The 19,419-nt window shown below is 49.0% G+C and overlaps 2 protein-coding genes across 2 annotated transcripts in view; both read left to right on the top strand.

Annotated features, from left to right (window-relative positions):
- Positions 1-19,419, top strand: part of LOC147092098 (AMP deaminase 3-like) — a 997,179-nt gene that overhangs the window by 326,487 nt on the left and 651,273 nt on the right. The gene's annotated exons all lie outside the window — the stretch shown is intronic.
- LOC147092111 (solute carrier family 15 member 4-like) overlaps positions 1-19,419 on the top strand; it is a 166,540-nt gene that overhangs the window by 145,339 nt on the left and 1,782 nt on the right. The window contains exons 6-7 of the mRNA XM_085976382.1: positions 567-725; positions 18,880-19,038. Of these exons, the coding sequence (XP_085832508.1) occupies positions 567-725; positions 18,880-19,038 (318 nt within the window). The remainder of the gene's footprint in view (positions 1-566; positions 726-18,879; positions 19,039-19,419) is intronic.

The following is a 19,419-nucleotide window of genomic DNA, read 5'->3' as shown; positions in this document are numbered from 1 at the left end:
CCATTTAGGACAGAGATGAGGAGGAATTTCTTCACCCAGAGAGTGGTGAACGTGTGGAATTCTCTACCACAGAAGGCAGTGGAGGCCAATTCATTAAATATATTCAAGAAGGAGTTAGATATATTTCTTAAGGCTAAAGGGATCAAGGGATCTGGGGAGAAAGCAGGGACCGGGTACTGAATTTGGAAGATCAGCCATGATCTCATTGAATGGCGGAGCAGGTTCGAGGGGCCGAATGGCCGACTCCTGCTCCTAATCTTCTATGTTTCTATGTCATTCCTGCCATCCTCTCTGCCTCTCTCTCCTCCATTAAGACGCTCCTTAAAGCCTACCTCTTTGACCAAGCTTTTGATCTCCCACCCTAATATCTCCTTGTGTGGCCCGTTGTAATATTTTGTTTGATAATCGCTCCTGTGAAGCGCCTTGGGATGTTTTACTGCATTAAAGGCGGCTGTGTCAATGCACGTTGTTGTTGTGGTTGTTGTTGTACTGTGAGTTGACGCTCTGTGTCGACTTTCTCGCTTTTCATCGGCCGTTTTTTTTTTTCCATCATTCCATCCTGACAGGCCTTCTGGAAAACCAGCGCCTGATCCACATACGAAACAACGACACCATAAGCCAGCAGGTGGGGAACACGACGTACCTTGCGGCCCGGCTCGCTGTGTGGTGGCAGGTGCCCCAGTATCTGCTGATTGGAGTCAGCGAGATATTCGCCAGCATTCCAGGTAAGAACAGCGGGCTGCATTAATAGAGCTGAACATCAGATATAGGAGCAGGAGCACAGCCGTACAGCCCCTCGAGCCTTATCTCAGCCATTCAATCAGATCATGGCTTAGAGAATCAAGCTCCACTCCACTTTCCTGGTCTCTCCCCATATCCCCCAGATTCCCTTAGTATGCAAAAATCTCTCGCTCTCAGTCATGAATATCCTCTTCTTCTGAGGCAGTCCCTCGGAGCCGAGGATGACTTGCTTCCCCATTAAAAATGAGTTCTCAGGTGACTGATGAGTCCAATGCGGGACCTACAGTCTCTGTCACAGGTGGGGCAGATGGTGGTTGAAGGGGCGGGTGGGTGGGGTGCTTGGGTTGACGTGCGCTCCTTGCGCTGTTTGCGCTTGGCTTCCGCTTGCTCCCGGCAAAGAGACTCGAGGTGTTCGCCGCCTTCCCGGATGCTTCTCCTCCACTTTGTGCGGTCTTGGGCCGGGGATTCCCAAGTGTCGGTGGTGGGGGGGGATGTTGCACTTTTTCCAAGGAGGCTTTGAGGATGTCCTTGAAGCGTTTCCTCTGCTCACCTGCGGCTCTCTTGCCGTGTCGGAGCTCCGAGTAGAGCGCTTGTTTTGGGAGTCTCGTACTGGGCATGCGGACGATGTGGCCCGTCCATCGGAGCTGATCGAGCGTGGTCAGAGCTTCGATGCTGGAATATCCTCAATGTCTGAGCCTCCACAGCCCTCTGTGGTAGAGAATTCCAAAGCTTCACAACCCTCTGAGTGAAGAAATTCCTCCTCATCTCAGTCTTAAATGGCCGACCTCTTATCCTGAGACTGTGACCCCTGGTTCTAGACACTCCAGCCAGGGGGAAACAGCCTCTCAGCATCTACCCTGTCAATCCCGCTAAGAATTTAATATGTTTCAATGAGATCACCTCATTCTTCTAAACTGCAGAGAGTATAGGCCCAATCTACTCAAACCCTCCTCATAGGACACCCCTCTCATCCCAGGAATCAATCTAGTGAACACCAGTCGCACCGCCTCTAAGGTAAATATATCATCCTTAGGTAAGGAGACCAAATCTGTACACAGTACTCCAGGCCCCGATACAATTGCAGCAAGACTTCTTTACTCCAATCCTCTTTAATGCAGTAAAACGTTCCAAGGCATTGCACAGGAGCGATTATCAAAAAGAATTTTACACCGAGCCACTTAAGGAGATATTGGGACAGGCTTGGTCAAAGAGGTGGGTTTTAAGGAGCGTCTTAAAGCAGGAGAGAGGGAGGGGGAGAGGTTTAGGGAGGGAATTCCAGAGCTTAGGGGCCCAGGCAGCTGAAGGCACGGCCGCCAATGCCGGAGTGATGAAAATCTGGGGATGCTCAATAGGCAAGAATTGGAGGAGTGCAGAGATCTCGGAGGGCTGTAGAGCTGGACAAGGTTACAGAGACAGGGAGGGTTGTAGGGGCTGGAGGAGGTTACAGAGAGAGGGAGGGTTGTAGGGGCTGGAGGAGGTTACAGAGATAAGGAGGGTTGTAGGGCTGGAGCAGTTACAGAGATAGGGCGGGTTGTAGGGGCTGGAGGAGGTTACATAGATAGGGAGGGTTGTAGGGGCTGGAGGAGGTTACAGAGATAGGGAGGGTTGTAGGGGCTGGAGGAGGTTACAGAGATAGGGAGGGTTGTAGGGGCTGGAGGAGTTACAGAGATAGGGAGGGTTGTAGGGCTGCAGGAATTACAGAAATAGGGAGGCTTGTAGGGCTGGAGGAGGTTACAGAGATAGGGAGGGTTGTATGGCTGGAGGAGGTTACAGAGATAGGGAGGGTTGTAGAGGCTGGAGGAGGTTACAGAGATAGGGATGGTTGTAGGGCTGGAGGAGGTTACAGTGATAGGTTGGGATGTAGGGGCTGGAGGAGGTTACAGAGCTAGGGTGGGATGTAGGGCTGGAGGAGGTTACAGAGATAGGGAGTGCTGTAGGGACTGGTGGACGTTACAGAGATAGGGCGGGTTGTAGGGGTTGGAGGAGGTTACAGAGATAGGGCGGGTTGTGGGGCTGGAGGAGGTTACTGTGGTGTATGTGCCTTTAAGAGCAATTATGGTGTATGTGCCTTTAAGAGCCTCAGGTGTGCGTAATGCCGGTAATTGCCACTTGGGCTATATAAGCCTGTGTATTGTGTATATCCTTTAGAACCCCCCCCCCCAGACTTGCTTAGTAAATACCTATGAACCAACTCCTGTCTTCAGTGTCTTTATCTACACACGGACACTGCAGTGGCGACGAAGTGGAAACGGACTTACCTGCAATTCGGCAGCACCTCAAGGACATCGATTCCTCCAGCGTCCAGAAGACTCAAGGAAGTAAGAGAAACTGTGGTTTCACCAGCTGGCCAAGCTGGTGACAGGTACTGCGCTAATCCTTCCTGGGCGTCAGGCTGGAGCTCCAGCGGCGGGCTCTACAGCTGAGACAGGCAGCGAAATCGCAGGCAAGCAATAACGGACTGGGAGGGTGCACTCGAGAGACGGCCGGCGCGGCAAGCAGGTCAGCGTTTAGACCTCCGTCGGGAACGAGTCTCCAACAGTGAATAAACGGAAACCACAGTAAAACAGCGTTGTTATCGGTAGCAGCGGCGGGAAAGCGCGGGAAGCGCCATATCGTTGCTACAGAGAGAAAAAAAAAAAGCGCGGGAAGCGCCATGTCTTTTCTGAAATGCCTAAGTCTGGTAATATTGAGGCTTTTGATGGCGAAATAGAAGATTGGACCACATACGTGGAAAGAGTAGAGGTTTATTGCACTGCAAATGGAATAACAGATGAAAAAAAAGCTTCAGTACTTCTGAACTTAATGGGCGCGAAGACATACGGGCTGTTACGAAATTTAATCACTCCAGCCAAACCAAAGGACAAGACTTTTAAAGAAATTGTTGATACCCTGCAGGAGCATTTAAACCCAACACCGCTGCTGATAGCGGAACGATTCAAGTTCTTCAAGAGAAATCAACACAAGAATGAAAGTGACGCTGATTACCTAACCGAATTAAGAAAGCTATCAAAGTACTGCCAATTCGGAGCAGGACTATCGGATTATCTTCGAGACAAATTTGTTTGTGGTCTCTTAAGTGAAGGAACACAAAAAAGACTGCTTTCTGAAAAAGATTTAACATTGGACAAAGCTTTCAGTATGGCTGTATCATACGAAGCAGCAGCAAAAGGAGCTGCAGAGATACAACAAGAGACACAGGACTTCGGCACCTATAAAATGACACAGGAGTTCGGAAGATGTTATCGCTGCGGCAGATCCACCCATAACCAGAGGGACTGCTGGTTCAAGGGCAAAGCATGCAGGCAATGTGGTAAGATTGGACACATTGCACGGGTATGCCAATCTGGACAAAATAAATCCACTGACAGAAAACAAAAAATCAATAAAGAAAAGTACAGGAAGGTACAAATGATGACGGACAATAGCTCCGAAGACCAGAATAGCGATAGCGACTACGGAAACAAGAGACTAAGCTGTCTCAAATTACATAATGTACTTGCCAAAGAGGATTACCAAACCATTTGGGTTACCCTCACAATAGCAGGGTCCCCAGTTAAAATGGAGCTAGATACAGGATCAGCTCTAACCGTAATAAATCGACGAGATTACGAGAGGCTATTTTCGCATACACCTCTAAAAGACACAACCATTATCTTAAAAACATATACGGGGCAGAAAGTCTACCCCAAAGGAAAAATAAGAGTGCCTGTGGTATACAATGGCAAAGAAATACAAAAGTTGTATTTATACATTCTACAAGATGGTGGTCCACCGTTGTTGGGACGTGAATGGATAAGGAAGATACGTTTAGACTGGCACTCCATTCAGGCACTGACGGTGACCAGTAAGGAAAAAAACAATGATGACATCATACCTGAACGATTAAAAGACATCTTGGCCAACGCCAAAGAAGTGTTTCAAGAGAAACTAGGAACCTTGAAAGGCATCACCGCCTCAATAAAAGTGGAAGATACAGCAATTCCAAAATTTTTTAAGGCAAGACCGGTGCCATACGCAATACGTCCGGCAGTCGAGGCAGAGCTGAAGAATTTGGAAAAGGCAGGCGTATTATCCAAAATAGATTGGAGCGAATGGGCAACACCCATCGTTCCAGTCATGAAAAAAACATTGAAAAATAACTCTGAGGAACAGAAAAAAATTCGCATCTGTGGGGACTTTAAGGTGACTGTAAACCCGGTCCTTCACACGGTACAGTATCCTCTTCCGAGGATAGAAGATATTTTCGCCTCACTATCCGGAGGGAAACGTTTCACAAAAATTGACTTGGCACAGGCATATCTACAGATGGAGGTTGAAGAGACCTCTAAAAAGTATCTCACAATAAACACACACAAAGGCCTGTACCAGTACAATCGACTGGTTTTTGGAATAGCATCAGCTCCAGCTATCTGGCAAAGAGCTATGGAGCAAGTCCTGCAAGGGATTCCGGGGACTCAATGCTACCTAGACGACATCCTTATAACAGGAGAAAATGACAACGAGCACCTTGCCAATTTGGAGCAGGTGCTCACTAGGCTGAAAAAACGGGGCCTACGAGCAAATCGCCCCAAGTGCGAATTTTTCCAAAATCAGATATCATATTGTGGCCACATAATTAATAAGGAAGGGTTGCATAAGTCACCTGAAAAAATTGAAGCAGTTATAAAAGCCCCAGCACCTGAAAATGTTTCACAATTAAGGTCATTCCTGGGATTAATAAATTACTATCATAAATTTTTACCGAACTTATCAACTATTCTACACCCTCTTAATGATCTTCTACAGACAGGAGTGATTTGAAAATGGAACGAAGACTGTAAACGTGCCATCCATAAATGTAAAGACTTAATCACATCCGAGAAAATTTTGGCTCATTACAACCCATCACTACCAATCAGACTGGCGTGCGATGCATCCCCTTACGGCATAGGAGCGGTATTGTCCCATAGATTCCGTGATGGCTCGGAACGGCCGATAGCTTTTGCGTCACGCTCATTGAACTCAGCTGAGCGTAACTATGCCCAGATAGACAGGGAAGCACTCAGCCTGGTATGGGGAGTGAAGAAATTCAACCATTACCTACACGGACAAAAATTTACCTTGCTGACTGACCATCAACCCCTCATCTCCATATTCAACCCTAAAAAAAGGTGTCCCCATTATGACGGCACAAAGACTACAGAGGTGGTCCCTTTTTCTAGGGGCACACCAATACAACATTGAATACAAAGGGTCAAAACAGCATGGGAATGCTGACGGTTTATCACGCCTACCGTTGCCAACGATAGAAGAGGCACCTACAGTAGACCCAGTAGAGATATTCCACTCTACCATAGTGGAATGTCTACCGGTGACAAATTCTGCCATTGAAAGGGAGACAAGAAATGACCCTACTCTCTCACGGGTCTACGATTTAACAGTGAAGGGATGGCCAGCACATGGCGAACCACTGTTGCCAGCATTCTCGCAAAGAAGAGAACAGCTGTCAGTGTGCCGAGGAACCTTGATGTGTGGATCCAGAGTGGTGATTCCACCCAAACTCCAGGATAAAGTGCTAAAGGAGCTTCACGAGGGGCATCTGGGTGGAGTGAAAATGAAGAACATAGCTAGGGCGTTTGTATGGTGGCCAGGTATCGATGGAGACATCGAAGACATGACCAAGAGCTGCCTAGGATGCCAGAAGGTCCAAAATGCTCCGCCACAGGCCCCTCTACATCCATGGGAGTGGCCCTCATCTCCCTGGCAAAGGGTGCACATCGACTTTGCTGGTCCATTTATGGACTCAATGTTCTTAATCGCAGTTGATGCACACTCCAAGTGGCCGGAGGTAATAAAGATGTCCTCCACCACCACGGAAAAAACCATCACAGTATTAAGGACCATATTTGCCAGGAATGGGCTGCCGGAGCAGATATGTTCTGATAATGGACCGCAATTTGTGTCCGAAGAATTCAGAAAGTTCTTAAAGAACAATGGCGTAAAGCACTACACGTCCGCCCCATACCATCCCGCCACCAATGGATTGGCTGAAAGGTTTGTCCAGACCTTCAAGAAGGCCATCAAGGCCATGGGTAATGAAGACATAAAACTTCAGCACAAGGTGGATAACTTCTTATTTGCATATAGGAATGCAACGCATATGGTTACTAACCAAACTCCCACCATGATGTTCTACAATAGAAACCTAAGATGCCGGCTGGATTTGGTCAAGCCCAACATCCGAAGGGACGTGGAGAACCGGCAGTTTCAGGGCATGAATGAAAGGCCAACTAGGGCCTTCCAGATAGGCCAACCGGTTTTGGCCCGGGACTACCGTACCGAGAAATGGCAGCCTGGAACTACCTGCACACGATTAGGACCACTGATGTATACCGTGGACATCGGAGACAGCATAATAAGGCGCCATGCTGACCAAATCATCAAGTCATCCGAAAAGGGACAACCTACACCACCACGCTATACATCTAACGATGAAGTAGAGATACCCATATCTATCTCCGATCCGGTGATACTGGAGCCCGATGAACCCGACACTGGCCTTCAAGCCGAATCAGCCTTGCCAGAAGAACCTACTACACCACCAGAAACTACTACACCCCCGAGGCGTTATCCGGACCGAGTCAGGAAGCCTCCTGAGAGACTAACTTATAATTAATTAATGCAGCAATGTATATTATTTTGCATATAACATGTAATTAATAATTACTTAAAATATGATGTACTAGTTAGCTAGAAGGGGAGGAATTGTGGTGTAGGTGCCTTTAAGAGCAATTATGGTGTATGTGCCTTTAAGAGCCCCAGGTGTGCGTAATGCCGGTAATTGCCACTTGGGCTATATAAGCCTGTGTATTGTGTATATCCTTTAGAAACCCCCCCCCCCCCCCCCCCCAGACTTGCTTAGTAAATACCTATGAACCAACTCGTGTCTTTATCTACACACGGACACTACAGTTACAGAGATAGTGAGGGTTGTAGGGGCTGGAGGAGGTTACAGAGATAGGGTGGGATGTATGGCTGGAGGAGGTTACAGAGATAGGGAGTGCTGTAGGGACTGGTGGACGTTACAGAGATAGGGCGGGTTGTAGGGGCTGGAGGAGTTTACAGAGATAATGCGGGTTGTAGGGCTGGAGGAGGTTACAGAGATAGGGAGGGTTGTAGGGGCTGGAGGAGGTTACAGAGATAGGGAGGGTTGTAGGGGATGGAAGAGGTTACAGAGATAAGGAGGGTTATAGGGCTGGAGGAAGTTATAGAGATAGAGAGGGCTGTAGAGCTGGAGGAGGTTACAGAGATAGGGAGGGTTGTAGGGCTGGAGGAGGTTACAGAGATAGGGCGGGTTGTAGGGGGCTGGAGGAGGTTACAGAGATAGGGAGAGTTGTAGGGGCTGGAGGAGTCACAGACATAGGGAGGGTTGTAGGGCTGGAGGAGGTTACAGAGATAGGGTGGATTGTAGGGGCTGGAAGAGGTTACAGAGATAAGGAGGGTTGTAGGGCTGGAGGAGTTACAGAGATAGGGAGGGTTGTAGGGCTGGAGGAATTACAGAAATAGGGAGGGTTGTAGGGCTGGAGGAGGTTACAGAGATAGGGAGGGTTGTAGGGGCTGGATGAGGTTACAGAGATAGGGAGGGTTGTATGGCTGGAGGAGGTTACAGAGATAGGGAGGGTTGTAGAGGCTGGAGGAGGTTACAGAGATAGGGATGGTTCTGGGCTGGAGGAGGTTACAGTGATAGGTTGGGATGTAGGGGCTGGAGGAGGTTACAGAGGTAGGGTGGGATGTATGGCTGGAGGAGGTTACAGAGATAGGGAGTGCTGTAGGGACTGGTGGACGTTACAGAGATAGGGCAGGTTGTAGGGGCTGGAGGAGTTTACAGAGATAATGCGGGTTGTAGGGCTGGAGGAGGTTACAGAGATAGGGAGGGTTGTAGGGGCTGGAGGAGGTTACAGAGATAGGGAGGGTTGTAGGGGCTGGAAGAGGTTACAGAGATAAGGAGGGTTGTAGGGCTGGCGGAGTTACAGAGATAGGGAGGGTTGTAGGGCTGGAGGAATTACAGAGATAGGGAGGGTTGTAGGGCTGGAGGAGGTTACAGAGATAGGGAGGGTTGTAGGGCTGGAGGAGCTTACAGAGATAGGGAGGGCTGTAGGGCTGGAGGAGGTTACAGTGATAGTGAGGGTTGTAGGGCTGGAGGAGGTTACAGAGATAGGAAGGGTTGTAGGGCTGGAGGAGGTTATAGAGATAGGGAGGGTTTTAGGGCTGGAGCAGGTTACAGAGATAGAAAGGGTTGTAGGGGCTGGAGGAGGTTACAGAGATAGGGAGGGTTGTAGGGCTGGATGGGGTTACAGAGATAGGGAGGGTTGTAGAGCTGGAGGAGTTTACAGAGATAGGGAGGGTTGTAGGGGCTGGAGGACATTACAGACATAAGGAGGGTTGTAGGGCTGGAGGAGATTACAGAGATAGGAGGTTTGTAGGGGCTGGAGGAGGTTACAGAGATAGGGACAGTTGTAGGGCTGGAGGAGGTTACAGAGATAGGGAGGCTTGTAGGGGCTGGAGGAGGTTGCAGAGATAGGGAGGATTGTAGGGGCTGGAGGAGGTTACAGAGATAGGGAGTGTTGTCGGGCTGGAGGAGGTTACAGAGATAGGGAGTGTTGTAGCGCTGGAGGAGGTTACAGAGATAGGGATGGTTGTCGGGCCTGGAGGAGGTTACAGAGATAGGGAGTGTTGTAGCGCTGGAGGAGGTTACAGAGATAGGGAGGGTTGTAGGGCTGGATGGAGTTACAGAGATAGGGAGGGTTGTAGGGCTGGAGGAGGTTACAGAGATAGGGAGGGTTGTAGGGCTGGAGGAGGTTACAGAGATAGGGAGTGTTGTAGCGCTGGAGGAGGTTACAGAGATAGGGAGGGTTGTAGGGCTGGAGGAGGTTACAGAGATAGGGATGGGTGAGGCCTTGGAGGGATTTGAACAGGAGGATGAGAATTTTTAAATCGAGGCTTTGCTGGGCCGTGAACCAATGTCGGTCAGCGAGTACAGGGGTGATGGATGAACGGGACTTGGTGCGAGTTAGGACACGGGGCAGCGGAGTTTTGGGTGAGCTCAATTTACGGAGGGTGGAAGACTGGATGTGGGCCAGGAGAGCGTTGGAATAGTCAAGTCTAGAGATAACAAAATCACAGATGAGGGTTAAAGATCTTCAATTCCAAGGATCCTCAACAGATAACCCTCTAGAACATAGAATCATTGAAAGCTGCAGCAGAGAAGGAGCCCATTCAGCCCATCGTGCCTGTGCCAGCTCTTTGGTAGAGTTATCCAATTAGTCCCACACACTCCCTAACCCTTCCCCATAGCCCTGCAATGTTTTTACTTTTTATGTATTTAGCCAATCTCCCTTTTGAAGTTATTATTGAATCTGCTTCCACAGCCCTTTCAGGCAGCGCGTTCCAGATCACAACAACTCGCTGCGTAAACATTTCCGTCCTCATGCTGCCTCTGGTTCTTTTACCCATTACCTTCAATCTGTGTCCTCTGGTTACCGACCCTCCTGCCAGTGGAAACAGTTTCTCCTTATTTACTCTATCAAAATTCTTCAAGGTTTTGAACGCCTCCATCAAATCTCCCCTTAACCTTCTCTGCTCTAAGGAGAACAACCCCAGCTTCTCCAGTCTCTCCACGTAACTGAAGTCCCTCACGCCTGGTACCATTCTGGTAAATATGAAGAGATTAGGAGAAAAGTCATAAAAACATTAGGAAGGCAAAGAGGAACTATGAAATTAAATTATCAAGGAACATAAAACAAAATAGTAAAATATTTTACGGACACATCAATAAAAAAAGGAAGGTTGGGATGGGAATAGGGCAATTAAGGAATGGACAGGATAATACCACGGGTAACATAGAAACATAGAAGATAGGAGCAGGAGAAGGCCATTCGGCCCCTCGAGCCTGTTCCGCCATTTAATGAGATCATGGCTGATCATCCAAATTCAGTACCCTGTCCCTGCTTTCTCCCCATATCCCTTGATCCCTTTAGCCTTAAGAAATATACCTAACTCCTTCTTGAATATATTTAATTAATTGTCCTCCACCGCCCTCTGTGGTAGAGAATTCCACAGGTTCACCACTCTCTGGGTGAAGAAATTCCTCCTCATCTCAGCCCTAAATGGTTTACCCCTTATCCTTAGACTGTGACCCCTGGTTCTGGACTCCCCCACCATCAGGAACATCCTTCCTGCATCCAGTCTGTCTAGTGCTGTTAGAATTTTATAGGTTTCGATGAGATCCCCTCTCATTCTTCTAAACTCTAGCGAATATAAGCCCAATCGACTCAATCTCTCCTCATACGTCATTCCTGCCATCCCAGGTATCAGTCTGGTGAATCTTCGCTGCACTCCTTCCATGGCAAGAACATCCTCAGATAAGGTGACCACAACTGCACACAATACTCCAGGTGTGGTCTCACCAAGGCCCTGTACAACTGCAGATAACGATAGAGAGATGGCAGAAATATTAAATATTTATTTTGCTTCAGATAGAACAGGTGGACATGACATTGGATGATGAGATTAGTAATGTGATAAGTGCATTTAAAATAAAAAGAGGCGATATATTAAATAAACTAATCAAACTGAGAGGATAAAACTCTCATTTTAAAAGAATCTAGGGAAGAGATAATAGAGGCATTATGACACATATTTATTAATTTGTTAGAAAAAGGTGTAGTGCCAGAGGACTGCCAGATAGCTAACGTACTAACTATATTTAAGAAGGGGGATAGAACATGTCCAGGAAGTTATAGACCAGTCAGCTTAACATCGGTGGTAGGGAAAATAATGGAGTCCCTACTAAAGTAGAAAATAGAAGAACATCTGGAAACCAAAAGTATAATCATGAATAGTCAGCATGGATTTCAAAAGGGAAAGTCTTGCTTGACCAGCCTCATTGAATTTTTTGAAGAGGTAACAGACAGAGTAGACAAGGGTAATGTAGTAGATGTAATTTATCTAGATTTTCAAAAGGCCTTCGATAAGGTACCCCAAAATAGACTGATGAACAAGGTCAGAGAATGCGGAGTCAGGGGACAATTAGCAGAATGGATTGCTGGCTGGCTTCAGGACAGAAAGCAGAGAGTAGGAGTAAACGGCAGCTATTCACAGTGGCAGAAGGTGGGTAGTGGTGTTTCACAAGGATCAGTGCTGGGATCAATGCTGTTCACAATTTGCATTAACAATTTAGACTTTGCAATCAAAAACACATTTTCTAAATTTGCAGATGACACTAAATTTTGGGGGGGCTAGTCAATACTGAGGAGGATTGCAACAAATTACAGGAGGGCATTAATAAACTTGCAGACTGGGCATATAATTGACAAATGAAGTTCAACACAGCTAAATGTGAGGTATTACATTTTGGTAGGAAGAATAGGGAGGTCACTTATCACTTGGAGGGTGTGAGTCTAGGTGGGGTAGAGGAACAAAGGGATCTCAGAGTACAAATACACAAATCACTAAAAGTTGCGACACAGTTTAGCAAGGCTATAAAAAAAGCAAACCAAACACTCGGGTTTATTTCTAGAGGGATAGAATTGAAAAGTAGGGAGGTTATGCTAAACCTGTATCGAACCTTGGTTTGACCACACTTGGAGCACTGCGTACAGTTCTGGTCACCATATTATAAAAAGGATATAGAGGCACTGGAGAGGGTGCAGAGAAGATTTACAAGGATGATACCAGTAATGCGAGGGTATACATATCAGGAAAGGATGAACAGGCTGGGTCTCTTTTCTCTTGAAAAAAGAAGGCTGAGTGGTGACCTAATAGAGGTCTTTACAATTATGACAGGTTTTGATAGAGTGGATCCAGAGAGAGTGTTTCCACTTGTGGGGAAGACCATAACTAGAGGCCATCAATATAAGAGAGTCACCAATAAATCCAATAGGGAATTCAGAAGAAACTTCTTTACCCAGAGAGTGGTGAGAATGTGGAACTCGCTGCCACAGGGAGTGGTTGAAGCGAATAGTATAGATGCATTTAAGGGTAGGCTGGACAAGCATACGAGGGAGAAGGGAATAGAGGGTTACACTGAGAGTTAGATGAGGAAGGATGGGAGGAGGCTCGAGTGGAGCATAAACGCTGACATGGACTGGTTGGGCCAAATGGCCTGTTTCTGTGCCGTATAAGAGCATAACATAAGAAATAGGAGCAGGAGTAGGCCATTCGGCCCCTCGAGTCTGCTCCGCCATTCAATGAGATCATGGCTGATCTTCTGCATCAATCCATTCACCGGCCCTATCGCCATATCCCTTGATGCCTTTACAAGTCAGAAATCTATCAACTGCTGTTTTGAATATACCCAATGACTGAGCCTCCACAGCCCTCTGGGGTAGAGAATTCCAAAGATTCACCACCCTCTGTGTGAAGACATTTCTTCTCATCTCAGTCCTGAATGGCCAACCCTTTATCCTGAGGCTGTGGCCCCTGGTTCTAGACTCCCCAGCCAAGGGAAACATTCTCCCAGCATCCACCCTATCAAGCCCTGTAATAATTTTGTGTGCTTCAATGAGATCCCCTCTCATTCTTCTGAATTCAAGAGAATACAGGCCTAGTTTACTCAATCTCTTCTCATACGACAGTCCCGCCATCCCAGGAATCAATCTCGTGAACCTTCGTTGCACTCCCTCTATGGCAATTATATCCTTCCTTAGGTAAGGAGACCAAAATTGTACACAGAGCTCCAGGTGTGGTCTCACCAGGGCCCTATATAATTGGAGTAAGTCTTCTTTACTCCTGTACTCAAATCCTCTTGTAATGAAGGCCAGCATACCATTTGCCTCCCTAATGGCTTGCTGCACCTGCACATTCACTTTCAGTGACTCATGTACAAGGACACCCAGGTCCCTTCGAGCATCTGCATTCCCCAATCTTTCACCATTTAGGAAATACTCTGCCTTTCTGTTTTTTTCTACCAAAGTGGATAACTTCACATTTATCCACATTATATTCCATCTGCCATGTTCTCGCCCACTCACTGAGCCTGTCGAGATCCCCTTGAAGCCTCTTCACATCCTCATCACAACTGACACTGCCACCTAGCTTTGTGTCATCAGAAAATTTGGAAATGTTACATTTAGTCCTCTCATCCAAATCATTGATGTAGACTGTGGATAGCTGGGGTCCAAGCACTGATCCTTGCGGTTACCCACTAGTCACAGCCTGCCATCCTGAAAAAGACCCGTTTATCCCTACTCTTTGTTTTCTGTCTGTTATGTAATCCTACGTAAGGTATGTAAATCTCCTCTGCACCCTCTCCAAGGCCTTGACATCCTTCCTAAAGTGTGGTGCCCAGAATTGTCCACAATACTCTAGCTGAGGCCTAACCAGTGATTTATAAGGGTTACGATAGCAAAATACTGCAGATGCTGGAAATCCGAAATAACAACAGAAAATGCTGGAAAAACTCAGCAGGCCAGGCAACATCTGTGGAGAGAAAATAGAGTCGATGTTTCGGGTCAAAACCCTTTATCACGACTAAAGAGGCGCAGGGAATGAAATAGGTTAATAGGCCAGGCTGGGAGAGAAAAAAAGAGAAGTGAAGAGACATTAAGAGGTATTCAAAACGAGACGCGATGGTGATCGGACTAGTGGAGACAAAAGACGGCTCCAGATTAGCTGTGAAATGTGCTGGCAGAATGGGAGACAGCTGCCATGTGGGAGAGAGAAAAAAAAGGAAAGGGAGGGGGGAGGGAAAAACCAAAGCAAAGGTGTGGATAAAAAATATAAGTAAAAATGTAATAGGGGCCGAGGTTATGATCTGAAATTGTTGAACTCGATATTGAGTCCGGAAGGCTGCAGAGTGCCTAATCGGAAGATGAGGTGCTGTTCCTCGAGTTTACGTTGAGCTTCCGTGGAACAATGCAAGAGGCCGAGGATGGTGAGGTCCGAGTGGGAATGGAGCGGTGAATTAAAGTGACAGGCGACCGGAAGCTCAGGGTCACCCTGACGGACTGAACGGAGGTGTTCCGCAAAGCGGTCACCCAATCTGCGTTTGGTCTCCCCAATGTAGAGGAGACCGCATCATGGGTAGCGAATACAGTATACTAGATTGCAAGAAGTACAAGTAAATCGCTGTTTCACCTGGAAGGGGTGTTTGGGGCCCTGGACAGTGGGAAGGGGGAAGGTATAAGGGCAGGTGTTACATCTCCTGCGCTTGCACGGGAAGGTGCCGGGCGAAGGGGAAGGGCTGTTGGGGGTGATAGAGGAGTGGACTAGGGTGTCTCGGAGGGAGCGGTCCCTACGGAATGCTGAAAGGGGAGGGGAGGGGAAGATGCATTTGGTGGTGGGATCACTTTGGAGGTAGCGGAAATGACGGAGGATGATCCATTGAATGTGGAGGCTGGTGGGGTGAAAGGTGAGGACAGGGGGAACCCTATCGTGGTTCTGGGAGGGAGGGGCAGGGGTGGGGGCAGAAGTGCGGGAGATAGAAAGGACACGGTCGAGGGCCGTGTCAACCACGGTAGAGGGGAATCCTCGGTTGAGGAAAAAGGAAGACATCTCGGAAGCACTGGTGTGGAAGGTGGCATCATCGGAGCAGATGCGGCGGAGATGGAGAAACTGGGAGAATGGAATAGAGTCCTTACAGGAGGCGGGGTGGGAGGAAGTGTAGTCCAGGTAGCTGTGGGAGTGAGTGGGCTTGTAGTGAATATTGGTCAATAACCTATCCCCAGAGATGGAGACGGAGAAGTCGAGGAAGGGAAGGGAAGAGTCAGAGATGGACCATGTGAAGGTGAGGGAAGGGTGGAAATTGGAGGCAAAGTGAATGAAATTGTCTAGTTCAGGGCGAGAGCAGGAAACGGCACCGATACAGTCATCAATGTGTCGGAAAAAGAGGTGAGGGAGGGGACCTGATTAGGACTGGAACAAAAAGTGTTCCACATATCCCATGAAAAGGCAGGCATAGCTAGGACCCATGCGGGTACCCATAGCAACGCCTTTGATTTGGAGGAAATGAGTGGAGTTAAAGGAGAAGTTGTTCAATGTGAGAACAAGTTCAGCCAGGCGGAGGAGGATGGTGGTGGATGGGGACTGGTCGGGCCTCTGCTCAAGGAAGAAGCGGAGCGCCCTCAGGCCATCCTGGTGGGGGATGGAGGTGTAGAGGGATTGTACGTCGATGGTGAAAAGGATACGGCCGGGGCCAGGAAACTGGAAACTGTTAAAGTGGCGGAGGACGTCTGAAGAGTCGCGAATGTAGGTGGGAAGAGACTGGACAAGGGGAGAAAAGATAGAGTCGAGATAGGAAGAGATAAGTTCCGTGGGGCAAGAACAGGCTGAAACGATGGGTCTACCAGGGCAGTCCTGTTTGCGGATCTTGGGAAGGAGGTAGAAGCGGGCTGTGCGGGGTTGGGGAACTATGAGGTTGGTGGCCACGGGGGGAAGATCTCCAGAGGAGATGAGGTCAGTGACAGTCTTGGAAACAGTGGTTTGATGTTCGGTAGTGGGGTCATGGTCCAGGGGGAGGTAGGAGGAGGTGTCGGAGAGTTGGCATTCAGCTTCCGCTAGGTAGAGGTCGGTTCGCCAAACAACAACAGCACCACCCTTGTCAGCGGGTTTAATGACAATGTCAGGGTTGGATCTAAGAGAATGGAGTGCTGCAAGTTCAGAGGGAGGTAGGTTGGAGTGAGTGAGGGGAGCAGAGAAATGGAGACGGCCGATGTCACGGCGGCAGTTAGCGATGAAAAGACCTAGAGAGGGTAAGAGGCCAGGGGGAGGGGTCCAAGTAGAACGGGAATTCTGAAAGCGGGAGAAAGGGTCAGTCGTGTGGGGGGAAGACTCCTGGCCAGTGAAGTGGGCACGGAGATGAAGGTGGCGGAAAAAGAGCTCAACATCGTGCCGAGCTCGAAATTCATTGAGGTGGGGGTGTAAGGGGATGAAGCTCAGGCATTTGCTGAGGACTGATCGTTCGAGGTCAGAGTGTGGAAGGTCAGAGGGGATAGTGAAAACACGGCAGGGGGTGAGATTGGGAGAAGGGGGGTCAGAGGATAGTGAAGGGGAAGAAGGTTCCGGAGGGGCGTTGGTGTCCAAGAGTTGATGAAGCTTGCGATCCTTGACATCGGAAAGGAAGAAAAAAAGGGTTAAGCAGCTCCAAGATATTGAACACTGGGGTTTTACGTCCAACTCTAACTCGAAATGTGGTGTCAATCTGCTGCCTCATGAGGCCAAGATAGGTCACATGCAATGCTATATACACTCCACCTTACCCCACCCGAAACCATGTGATCTCCTGAGAGAGGCGACGAACCAGCTAAAAATCCCAGGCCAATTTGGGGGTGGGGGGGAGAAATCTGGGAAATTCCTCTTCAACCTATCTAGGTGATGGAAACAAGACCAAGAGATCACTCTAGCCGTCAAACCCCTGCAGGTCCTACCTTCTGTAAGAGGTGATGTCCACCCCAGCCAGAAACAGGTCCAGATCTCGCTCGAAGGAATTCAGTGAATCAGCATCCATCGCAAGATATGGCAGCCTGTTCCAGAGGTCCACTGTTCTCTGGGAAAAGAACCAACCTCCTGATATCTGACCTAGATCTGGCCTGAGGCAACAATTATATAGCGCCTTTAACATACCCCCCACACCCCATCCGTTTCCCACATATTCAAAAGAGTTCTTCGTTTTTTATTCATTGATGGGATGTGGGCATTTATTGCCCATCCCTAGTTGCCCTTGAGAAGGTGGTGGTGAGCCGCCTTCTTGAACTGCTGCAGTCCGTGTGGTGAAGGTGCTCCCACAGTGCTGTTAGGGAGGGAGTTCCAGGATTTTCACCCAGCGACGATGAAGGATCGATGATATATTTCCAAGTCAGGATGGTGTGTGTGACTTGGAGGGGAACTTGGAGGTGGCGGTGCTCCACTGCACCTGCTGCCCTTGTCCTTCTGGGTGGAAGAGGTCGCGGGTTTGGAAGGTGCTGCCGAAGAAGCCTTGGCGAGTTGCTGCAGTGCATCTTGTAGATGGTACACACTGCAGCCACGGTGCGCCGGTGGTGGAGGGAGTGAATGTTTAAGGTGGTGGATGGGGTGTCAATCAAACGGGCTGCTTTGTCCCGGATGGTGCCGAGCTTTTTGAGTGTTGTTGGAGCTGCACTCATCCAGGTAAGTGGAGAGTATTCCATCACACTCCTTACTTGTGCCTTGGGGAGTGAGGAGGTGAGACACTCACCACAGAATACCCGGCCTCTGGCCTGCTCTTGTAGCCTATGTAATTTTTTTTTTGGCCCTGCGTGGCCCCTTTAAGTGGTTTTTGCATTGAAATGCCGGCGGGTTCGCTGGAGCACTAGGCGGCCATGCACCTTACAGGGAACACTGCTTGTAGCCACAGTATTTATGTGGCTGGTCCAGTTAAGTTTCTGGTCAATGGTGACCCCCCAGGATGTTGATAGTGGAGGCTTCGGCGATGGTAATGCCGTTGAATGTCAAGCAGCGGTGGTTAGACTCGCTCTTGTTGGAGATAGTCATTGCCTGTGGGGCGCGAATGTTACCTGCCACTTATCAGCCCAAGCCTGAATGTTGTCCATGTCTTGCTGCGTACGAGCATGGACTGCTTCTGACTTTATGATAGAGGGAAGGTCATTGATGAAGCAGCTGAGGATGGTTGGGCCTAGGACACTACCATGAGGAACTCCTGCAGCGATGTCCTGGGGCTGAGGTGATTGGACTCCAACCACCACAACCATCTTCCGTTGTGCTAGGTATGACTCCAGCCAGTGGAGCGTTTTCCCCCTGATTCCCATTGACTTCAGTTTTATTAGGGCTCCTTGATGCCACACTCGGTCAAATGTCAAGGACAGTCACTCTCGCCTCACCTCTGGAATTCAGCTCCTTTGTCCATGATTGGGCCAAGGCTGTAATGAGGTCGGGAGCCGAGTGGTCTTGGTGGAACGCAAACTGAGCGTCAGTGAGCAGGTTATTGGTGAGTAAGTGCCGCTTGATAGATCTGTCGATGACACCTTCCATCACTTTGCTGATGATTGAGAGTAGACTGATGGGGCAGTAATTGGTCGGATTGGATTTGTCCTGCTTTTTGCGGACAGGACGTACCTGGGCAGTTTTCCACATCGATTGTTTCCCTGAGGATTCTCAGTAATTTTTCTTGTTGTTGTGTTTGGGAAGGTTTGGAGTTTGCCTATTCAGAGGCCCCTAAATCTATGCAGTGCGCCATAATGGGCCTCTTCTTCTTCTTCTCTGGGATTGGCTCCTTCATCGGCTCCGGGCTCCTGGATCTAGTGTCCCTGCCTGCCATAGGCTGGCTGAATTGCCACGAGGACCATGGTGAGTATTGTGACTGGGCAACTTGGAGGGGAGGGAAGGGGAGGGGAGTGAAGGGGGAGGGAGAGGGGCTTGAGGGGAGGAGAGGGAGTGGCAGGGAGGGTAGGGTAGGGTGGAGCGGGAGGGAAGAGAAGCGGGGGAAAGTGAGGCAAGGGGGAGTGGGAAGTGAGGGGAGGGGGAGGGAGAGGGGCTTGAGGGGAGGAGAGGGAGTGGCAGGGAGGAGAGGGTAGGAGGGAGCGGGAGAGAAGAGGGGAGGGGGGTGAGGGGAGGGGGAGGGAGAGGGGAGGGGATGGAGAGGGAAGGGGAGGGGGAAAGTGAGGGAAGGGGGAGTGGGAAGGTGAGGGGAGGGGAATGGAGAGGGAAGGGGGAGGGGGAATGGGAGGG

This window comes from Somniosus microcephalus, unplaced genomic scaffold, assembly GCF_052327205.1.
Source record: "Somniosus microcephalus isolate GS21.2 unplaced genomic scaffold, FLI_Smic_1.0 unresolved_chr2, whole genome shotgun sequence".
Classification (NCBI taxonomy): Eukaryota; Metazoa; Chordata; class Chondrichthyes; order Squaliformes; family Somniosidae; genus Somniosus; species Somniosus microcephalus.
The sequence above is the reverse complement of the archived record's forward strand: the minus strand, read 5'-3'. Positions and strand labels throughout refer to the sequence as shown.